The 9,873-nt window shown below is 44.6% G+C and overlaps 1 protein-coding gene across 2 annotated transcripts in view; it reads left to right on the forward strand.

Annotated features, from left to right (window-relative positions):
- LOC103618252 (coiled-coil domain-containing protein 134) overlaps nucleotides 1-9,873 on the forward strand; it is a 47,740-nt gene that overhangs the window by 2,604 nt on the left and 35,263 nt on the right. For both annotated transcript variants that reach the window (XM_017738000.1, XM_017737999.1), the window contains exons 2-10: nucleotides 21-71; nucleotides 1,935-2,008; nucleotides 2,791-2,896; nucleotides 3,441-3,644; nucleotides 4,844-4,974; nucleotides 5,480-5,594; nucleotides 6,397-6,513; nucleotides 7,030-7,129; nucleotides 9,619-9,753. In XM_017738000.1, the coding sequence (XP_017593489.1) occupies nucleotides 21-71; nucleotides 1,935-2,008; nucleotides 2,791-2,896; nucleotides 3,441-3,644; nucleotides 4,844-4,974; nucleotides 5,480-5,594; nucleotides 6,397-6,513; nucleotides 7,030-7,129; nucleotides 9,619-9,753 (1,033 nt within the window). The remainder of the gene's footprint in view (nucleotides 1-20; nucleotides 72-1,934; nucleotides 2,009-2,790; nucleotides 2,897-3,440; nucleotides 3,645-4,843; nucleotides 4,975-5,479; nucleotides 5,595-6,396; nucleotides 6,514-7,029; nucleotides 7,130-9,618; nucleotides 9,754-9,873) is intronic.

The following is a 9,873-nucleotide window of genomic DNA, read 5'->3' on the forward strand; positions in this document are numbered from 1 at the left end:
TGTTGTGGTTTATCTTTTAGGGATGTTGCATTCTGTGGAAGACAGCAGTGCCCTGAACCTATTCGTTGAAGGTGAGAGACAAATGCCACACCTCAATTACTGGCAGTTTGTGAAGGGGACAGTCTGTCTTGTCTGATATCTGTAGTGAGATGCTCGGCTTCAACACAGCTTCAGTGGGGAAGATCATCTATTTTCTATCCATGCAATGAAAATGAGTGGTCTGCTCCCATATTTGAGGTCAGGGGAGTGCATGCACGTTTAAATATTTAACATTTCTCTCACAGGTTCTGTGTGCATCATGAATTTAGTATCAGATGGGTAACAGTGCCTCAACTTTGGCGTCATTGGACCTGACTGAATTGTCAAAGCAAATAGAAATCTATGGGATCTACTGCTTTTTCCTCAGGAGTAGAGGGTATTTGTGATTTAGCTGTACAGGCTATAGAGTCCTCTTTGTGAGCAGTCCCTCATTTGAAAACTGAAGGAAACATCTGCAGGGCTGACAAAGGAATCTCTGCAGTCCAGTTAACCTTGGGCACCTCTGCTGAGTCTGGAGATATTAGCAGTGCAATGATGCGTTTCATGTCCAGCCATGAAAGGTAAAAGGAGCTATGACAAACTTCTTCCAGAGGGGTTTTACTTTTCAGACACTTGCTTGAAATGGGGTTGAAAAGGGGAGAAGCCTTTCTGTCATGTTACCAGTCTTGAGAGATGGATGCTCTCTAGCAGAGCAATTTTAAATTAGTGTTGCCTAAGCATTGAACATTTTTAAAGGTTCTGAGAGTTTGGGGCAAGAAAGGGCTATTAAACCATCTATAAATCGCCTGTCTCAGATATGCTTCTGCTGAGATGCATAGATCTGTAGCTGAAGTAGGTCTAGTATTGCCTTGGGTATACCAAGAAATGGTGAACCCAGAAGTCTCTGGTGTTTCTTTTTAGAATGCTTTCCTAGGATACAAATCAAAAGTGTAGGTTTTCCAAATGAGTCATGCCATGACAGCAAGCTACATCCAAGACAGCCTTACCAAATCCTGTGTAGAAATGTTGTGTGCAGTGTCTCAGTAATGGGACTATTGCCAAAATTTTATCTGCTGAACATTCAAGTGCCCAGTTCTAAAAGTACTGGAAGAGGAACTTTGCTTCCTGCAACTGCCCTGCTGGTATATGTGTGGAGGCACAGGCAGCCTGCCAGCATCAGGCACCTGCCTTGTGATTTTGTTAGAGAAACCCCAGGTGATATGTTGCCACTGCCTGGAAAATGTAATATCTTGCTGATTCCTATTATTAGTACAGAGCCGACAGAGCTCTTAAAATTTCAGTGAGCCAAGAATAACAGCACTTACTTGGGGCTGAGGAGGTGAACAGCACCACACTGGTGACTGAGGCCTTGCTTTCTGGTAAGGTGTATGGGATAACTGCAGCAGGGAAGAATGGCTGATAGACTTCACTTACCTTAGGGACAGTAGCAGCTGAAGGAGGAGCTCTGAGTGTGAATCTAAGGATCCTCAGCAGTTTCAGTTTTGATATCTTCTCTGGAAGGATACGTTTTTAAAGGCCAGTTTTCATACAGTAGGAAGCCTGGTCTATTCAATTACCAGAATTTTTTATGCTTTTAAGTTAGGTTTTTTTCCCCTTCCCTTCCTGATTCCTTATGTTTACTTGCTGTCCTGAGGCTCAGTTTGTTGCTTGCTTTTCATTTCCATGCATGGTTTGTAGTGCAGCTGAAGCAGGACTGCTGGAATGGTGCCTCAGAGAGCTTGAGCTGGGCTATCAGAAGAAATAGTGCTGGGAATGCTGCTGTTACCCTGCTCTCTCAGCACCTCTGTGCTCATTTCATTTCTGAGCTCTTTGCTCACTGATCTGCTAAAGCCCCATGGAAGATGGATTGTGAGTGCTCTTGTGTGTGTGTTACTGATCCTGTTTCTTCTGCCTAGTTCTGGTGCGGCTTGTTGTGGAGTTGAAGTCAGAGCAGTACTTGTGCTGCATTTTGAATGAAAGTCAAAAGGAGGTCAGTGAAGATGAATTCTTTTCCCCTTCCTTCCAGTCTTTCAGAAATTGAGGAATGAGTGGCCCTGCAAGTCTGGGATGTAGCATCTGCTGCAGTGGGATCACAGAATCATAGAATGGTTTGGGTTGGAAGGGACCTTAAAAATCATCTAGTTCCAATCCCCCTGGCATGGACAGAGACACCTTCCACTAGACCAGGTTGCTCAAAGCCCCATCCAACCTGACCTTGCAGAGCAAAGTTCCCCTGCTGTGATGTTGGCAGTGTGAGTGCCTACCATGGAGTTTTTATATTGTTCTTATGATGCCTTGCAGCCATATGGCTTCATGATACTCTTATAAAGCTGTGTGGTTTTCTCAGATACTGCTTTTTCCTACTTTACTGGTTCAGTTATATAAGGAGCTTTCCCAACCTGTGCCATGTGCTCTTATTCTCTTCGTTCCTAAGTTTCTGATGGTCCCATGGAGTACAAAAAAATGGGAAGTAGCAAAAATGGTGAGCAATTAATCTGGTTCATGTGTTCATGTAAGAGGTGGAGGGGAAAAAGAGGAAAAGGAACAACAAGCAAGCAGTTCCTTGAATTGATTTAAAGACATTTTTGAGACTTGGTGTGATATTTGGGGTTTCCTTGTGGTTTATCCTAAGTGATGAAAAGGACAGATATTTGGAAAAGATCCTGTTCTGGAAAATTATGCATCACTGAGAACTTGGTGGTTTGGGTGTATTTCTGCCTTTGGACTGTGTCCTCACCAATGAAACATTTTCCTTCTCTGTCTCCTCTACAGCTGTGCAAAGCAGCTACCATGAGAAGCAGCCTGCCCACATTTGCTCTCTTGGGCAAGCTGGCAGATGCCATCCCAGGCTTTGCTGAGATCCTGGTGGTAAAGCACAGTGAGTAATATGTCGTGTCCCACTGAAGGGTGGTATTCACAGCCCTAACACACACGCATGCGTGCACTCCCCTGTCCCCCAGACGAATTCGTGAAGGTCACACAAGAAGCCTGTCCAGGAGTCAGAGCGGCATTCAAGCCTCCTGGGATCCAGGTCAGAACCTTCATAGCAGTCTTGTTATCATGCTTTTAGCCAGGCAAAAGCAGCCTCTGTCAACTGGGGTTGTGGGTCTGCCTCACAGGCAACATACCTTTAGGTTTTTTTTCCTTGATCTGGTGCTTGGGGGTCTGGTGAGCAAGCTGAACTGTTTGTGGAGGGAGCTGGGATGATGGATCTTCATACGGTGAGCAGTGAGCTCCACTAGCTGTTTATTGCTGTACCTCTGCTCAGAGGGACAGATGGTGCTGAGCACATCACCTGATTGTGGCATTCATTGACCTGCATACACCAGTCTGTCCAGTGGGCTTTTGCAAGTTTTCAAGGGAAAGATGTTGGTGCTTTTAAAGTGTCAGTGAATGTTTGTTGTTCCTGTTCCTTGTACTAGATAATTTGGTGGATCATCTGCTGACGGGCTTGACGTACCCAAATGAGGCTATAAAGGCTGCTGTCTGCTACTTGTATGGCAAGCTGTACTCCTCTCCTGTTGGCACAGAACGGCTCTCAGGACACTTTGAAGAAAGGCTGTGTGGTGTCTTCTTGAATACTCTGGGGTGTGCGCAGACAAAGGAGCTGCAGGTTAATTGTTTGGGTAAGGCATTGCTGACAGAATGCAAGGTGCAAGGGTAGGCTCAGAATGAGGAAGAAATCCTTGGCTGGTTTAGATGCTCTAATGTAGGTCGTTCCATAGAGGATCTTTATGCTTCTTGTCCAAAGCCATCAATCCTTTCTGTTACTCCACAGCAATTAAGTAGTCCAGACCTGCTGCTGAGTACCCCCAGGCCCCTGTGTTCCCTCATGCCTTGTATTTGCCCAGCACTGACAAACCTTCAATCTCTTCAGAGCTTGTGCTATGGCCTGATCATCCCTCAAAGTGTCTGAATGCAAATACTGTGCACGGGCAGGTGGGTTTTGTAGAGCAGTGGGATGGACTCTAAGAGATACGGTCTTCAGATGTGGGGCATCATGTTAATTAGATTATAGAGCTAATGTGGAAGTGGCACTTTCTTGCAGTTATGCTTCCAACTGCATGTTTCAGCTGTTGCTGGGGAGCACAATTTCAGCCTTTCTGATATCACTTGTTTGTAAACCATCCAGGGAATTAATTTTTCTAGTAGGAGGCAGGCAAGAACTGGTTTGCTCCTCTGCTCATCTACTCAGCTGCTAGAAGTGGATTATGATTCCTTTGACAGTAGAATTCTGTAGCTCAGACCATACCCCTGTGTGAATCTGTACTGATGTGTACTGATGATATTCGTCAATACCTGGAGCAGTGATCTATACTGTTATACTGAGGGAGTTTTTTTGGCATGTGGGTATCCTTTAGCTGAAGACAGCCGTTTCTTTAAGAGTCTGTGAAAATAGAAGGGGAAGATAAATGCCTGCTCTCTACGAAGTGTTCCAGGGAAAATGTCTTGTCGTTTGGGTCACGGACTGCCTGGAGAAGAATGCAGGTCAAGAGCTCTCCCAAGAAACAGTTTAAGGTGTGGTTACTAACAGAAGATAATGCAAGTAGAGGGCTCCTGAGATGCACCCATGTACATACGTGACTCTGAGAAGGAACAGAGAGCAGATCAGACCAGCAAAAAGCATCAGCAACACAGGGTTGCAATACGTGGGGGTCATGGCAGTATCTGGGGACACAGTGAGAAGTTGTTTCCTGATCTGGAGGGGAGGACCTCCAGGAGAGGGGAGGAAGTTGGTGACAAGTCTTCGTCTGTAAATACTCGTGTGTTAATATAATCCTCACTGTGCTCAGTATGGTGCTCATTCTTGCGCCCACTTTTGCAGGTTTGCTGAAGGAGCTGCTGAAATCTGACCATTTTGTATCTATTCTTATGAATAATTCAAAGACAGAGGAGGAGACTGAGATCCCTAACTTTTTAGAAGGGGAAAATCCACTGCCACTTGTTCTCAAAAAGGTGATTGCTGAAGTAGTAGTGAATTGTCGGTACACATAAATAATTTGCTGGCGTGTAATGAATCTTTATCTGAGGCACTGTATATAAAAAAAGCAGAGTGTTCTGTTGCCAAGACCAGCAATAGAGGCTGCAGTGAGAAATGGTGATACCTCTATTGATCCCCTTGATCATTCCTGCATCCTGGAATGGGGAAAATCTTACTCCTGGCCTCAGCTGATTTTACTCACTCACACTTGAGGTCTGATACAGAACATGCAGCACCAGCATGACGAAGCATGGGGGTGGAACTATTACTCATGATCTACTCTGTTGTGGTTCTCATGTGCTTTTTTGAGTGTCCTTGGTTCAGTGTTTTATCTTACCTTAGCAAGTTTAATCTGTGAAATACATGCCAAAAGAGAGATCTTAATTTGTGTTTTAAATTTTAAAAAGTAGAACAAACTGTTTCCGACTCATAGCTGCATAGCTGACTTCCTTTCTCCTTTTGACTTTTGTTTCCCAACAGCTCTTGTTGACCAGAGATGAGATGTTACAGGCAGCGAGTTCTCACTGTATGGCTGCAGTGCTGGTTCACTCTCCTAGCAGATATGCTCCTGCTTTTATCCATGCAGATGTCCCAGGTGAACAAATGCAGTAGCATCTTATTGTTCATTCCCCAGTATCAAAGCTGCCTCTGGGTGTTTGGTTTAGGAATCAGGCTGGCTCCATGAGATCCACTGGTGGCATAATGTGTGTGGTGGCCATTTTATACCATGTGATTTTAGGAGTAGAAAGGGAGAGTATGTTTTCAAGTGAAAGTTTAGAAGCAGCTGTCACCAAGCAGAATGGAGTTTCCACAGAGAGAATTTGGCTAAGTCTTTGTGGTCAAGGTCCTTCTTGCAGGACCTTAGATACAAGTCTAAGCAAACTGGGGTTCCATCTCATTCCACTAAATATTGTAAATTTGCTGAGATTTTGGTTCAGGATTTAGCTTTAGAATGCAGCTATGAGAGATGGTTTATTATTCCTCTGTAATCCCAAAAGACAGAAATACTTTCATTATACAAATTCTTTGGGAGATGTAAAAGTCATGAGGAAAAAAAGGTCACTGCATCTGTGGTAAAGCTTGCTTTGTGGCTTTTCATTTGTGCCAAAGGCTAGACCCACAATTCAGCTCCTTCCTACTGAGTTTGTACTGGGAAGATGCCTGCCCATGGGTCTATGCTCTCCAGTCACCTTATTTTGAAGACTAGCATACCCCTGAGCATCTACTACATTCTCCATTCCTGCCGTTTCGTAGTACAGCCATTCTCTCTGTGGCTGTTGCTATGCTTCTTCATTTCCTCCTCCTTCCTCTGCTCTGTTCTAGGAGCAGCTGTGCCATGCTGTGAGCAGCCTGGCTCTTACCAGGGTGACCTTATTTGTGTGTGTGTGTGTTTGCAGAGTTCCTCTTTGAGTGTCTCTTGAGTAAAAGTGAAATCCTCATCTGGTCAGTGTACTGCTGCCTGCTCCTCCTGACTGAAGAGCACCTTTTCTTCTCCAAGTGTCACACCGTCTATGGTGAGTCATCAAGCTTTCTGACAGAGTGACTGCAGTAATACTTGTGCCTCTAGCTGAATTCCAGCGCTTTACACACGATCACAATTTCCAGTCAGGATGGATAAAGGACTGAAAATGAGTACCTATCAGACATGTTTGTGATGTCCAGCGTAGCTTGAATTTACACTGTCGTTGTCCTAATGAGTTTCTGATGAGCATTAATTCATTATAATAACCAGGTATCATGACTGACACTCCCTGAGTTACTATTAAGTATTTCTGCAGACATGCCAAGAGTAGATTTAGAAAGAATGGTTAAATTCCTTCTGTTCTTTGGGACCTATCTCCAGCAGTAGAGGTTGAGGCAAATTATCAGGGCACTGAGTGAACACTCAACAGTTTCAGACAGTTGTTTCTGTCAGTGGCTCAGAAGAATAATTGTTCAAATCTTTTTATTTTTTTTTTAATTAATTTTGCTTCCCTCCGGGAATCTGGGATGTTAAAAGTGTCTCTGTGACTTCTCTTGAACATGTACAGGCATTGAATCTCTGGTGAGAAGTCTCCAAGGTGTCCTGCTGCTGAACAATGTGGAGTTGCACAAACAAGGGCTCCTGCTCTTCACTGAAATACTGAAACGGTAAGGGAGTATCCTGTCAGGCTTGCACAGGCAGAATTTGGTATCCCAAAATGGAGACTGTGGGCCTTTAGTTTTTTAAGATTTTCTTCCAAGACCAGATACCTACACACCTTTAGAACTTTTGTGTTTGAAAGATGGTGCTAAACAATCACATCTCCTTTATTCTTGCAAAGAAGGGCATGATGGTTGTTTCTGAACCTCCCAGCTTGTCCTGTCTGTGCCTGCATCCACCACTATATCTTCCTCTTCCTGCTTCCTTGCCAGTCTGGGAGGTGAAATCTCTTTTCCGCTGTAGACAGAGCATGAGAGAAGGCCAGGAAGGTCCAGGCGTATGTGAGCAGGCCAGCTCCTGCTAAGTGTGCCTCTATGACAAAACAAAGCATGCAAATTCCATGGCCTCTGGTCTCCTGTCATCATCTGAGCTAAATTCAAACTGCAAAAACAAATTCTAGGCTGAAATATTAATGTCTTCTGTCACTTTTTTCCTCTTGTTTTCTGCTAAGAAATAATATACACTGGCTTGTTTTTCTTCTGTGCTTCCTGTTCTTGCCTCTATGATCTTGTTCCTATCCTGTCATGCTAGTGACAGAGTCTTGTTTTTGCCACTTAGATCCCCCGAGAGAGCCCTTGAGCAGAATTTTGGAAATGTCATAGTCAATTTTGTAGCAAGTGTCAGGGTAAAAAGGAGGAGAAAAAGCAACAGTGCTAGAACAGTGTGGTGATGCCAGTGTGGGATCTGTCAAAAAGAGAAACCAGGATGTGGGAAACACTAATTACAGCATTTATGCTTGTAAAACAAAGAGAACACTCTGTGCAGTTACTCTCATTTTCTCGCACACCCATTCTGTTTCTCTGAGCTTTGCCTTAGAAATCATGTTTTATTCTCTCATAGTGGGGAAAGGGATCTCGTGCTGGAACCTCTCCTCTTGGTTTTAGCTTGCAGCTGGATTCTCTTTGTAAGTGAGCCACACATTCTGGTGAGGTCCATGCAGGACATACTGCTCCCCTTGGCAGTATGTCAGGAATGTTGGGTAGCTCTCCCTGGAGTGACCCTTGTCCCTCCCAGCATAATCAAAGTGGCAGGCGCAGGTTGGGGCCCAAAGATGACAGGTTGCAGGAAGCTGCAAGAGTGCTGCCCTTCACACTTTCCCCCCAGGCCCTGAAGACATCACAGTGCACCATACTGAAAGTGGGTTTGTGCATCGTGAATGAGTCAGCAATACTCCTCCATCCCTTCCTCCCTGCATGAGTCAGTGAAGACTTTTTTCTTCCTGATGTGTTTTACTTCAGAAGGTCAGTGATTAAAGAAAGGAAATACAGAGGATTAATAGAATTACCTAGTGTAAGTAGAAACAACTTGGAAGTTCAGTGCATCACTTGTGGCTTGGCTCCTGATGCCTGAGTTCCACAAGTCCTTTTCCTTGCCATGCCCACCTCACAGCTTTTTCTCACAGCAGAATGTGAGGTGGCTGCGAAGCAGGGTTCCATCCCACTGAGTGACTAAAAAGAGTGGTTCTTCCTCTGTTCTCTTTTTGCCATGTAACTGGGCTACTAGTGTAATTTCTACTAAAGTTCACTTTGCTTTCCCATTTGTGCATGCAAGCATGTGCTCCTGGCTTGCTTTAGTCAGGCATGACTGTGAAAATTGAATAACAGGGAATACTTTTGGCTCCCAAATCTGGCTCCTGTCATGCTGTGCTGCTTTTCTTGCTTCACTTTGGAGAGACCCTCTGGCAGGCTGTTAGTGCCTCTTGTCTGCATGTAGCTGCCTGTCTTCCGTTTGCCCTCCCAACTGTACCTGACTTGCCCGGAGCCAAATGAGCCATTTACACAGCTTTGTCCAATAATGGAATTAATGGCCTGTCATCCCTCCATGCTCTCATGCTGAATGCTCAAAGGTGTTGGGCCACAGATGATCAAAATGCTCACTGTCGAGAAGGATTGTCAAAACAGTTGGATTGTGTTTATTTTCCTGATTACTTTTCAAGTTTGTGAAGGTTCCTGTCCTGGCATCATCTGGCATTAGAAGTGCCATAGGACTGTGAGAGAAGCTATTCTCATGTCATTATTTGTATTCTAGGATGGTGATGTTTGCTTGTACACTTAAATATATAAGTTGCTTGATGAATTCACAAATACCAGAGCAGATGGCCTGAACATAAAGTCCTAGGCACAGAGATCACTGTGTTTTGCAAAGCTTCTTTTCTTGTGCTTTTCATGTCAGTGTTCACTGGAGTAGTCACACAGTTACCCAGGCTGTGGGTGTTTTATCATGGTAGTGCTTCAGACTGGCTGAAGTTCCCTCTTTGTAGCAAACCCTGTACCTGCTCAAGTCTGAGAGTACCTCCTTGTGAGCAGCTGGCTCTCAGTACTGAAAAACATGGCTGCAATTGCATGGCTCATCTGTCCATTTGCTGAAATGACGGAAGGCACTACAGTTACCTAACTCTGACAACATTCTCCTTGCTTACTTTGTTGTCTCTTTGCAGGCAACCAGTGGAAATCAAATTATTCACAAACCGAGGTGTATGTATAGAAGCCATTGATGTTTTGATGGAGACAGTGAACTGCCCGGTGCTGGAGGTGGTGGTGGAGGCTGTGAAAGCTGTGGCAGCTTTCCTGAGGTAGGCAGGAATGTATTTGCAGGCTTTTCTTCAGATAGATCTGTTGATACCATCTTGGGCTTTGCAGTTCCCCTGTGGCTGGGTGGGGGAACGGGGTCTGCCGTGGGGATTTGTGGTGTG

Source organism: Corvus brachyrhynchos, unplaced genomic scaffold (genome assembly GCF_000691975.1).
Source record: "Corvus brachyrhynchos isolate BGI_N302 unplaced genomic scaffold, ASM69197v1 scaffold56, whole genome shotgun sequence".
NCBI classification, from domain to species: Eukaryota; Metazoa; Chordata; class Aves; order Passeriformes; family Corvidae; genus Corvus; species Corvus brachyrhynchos.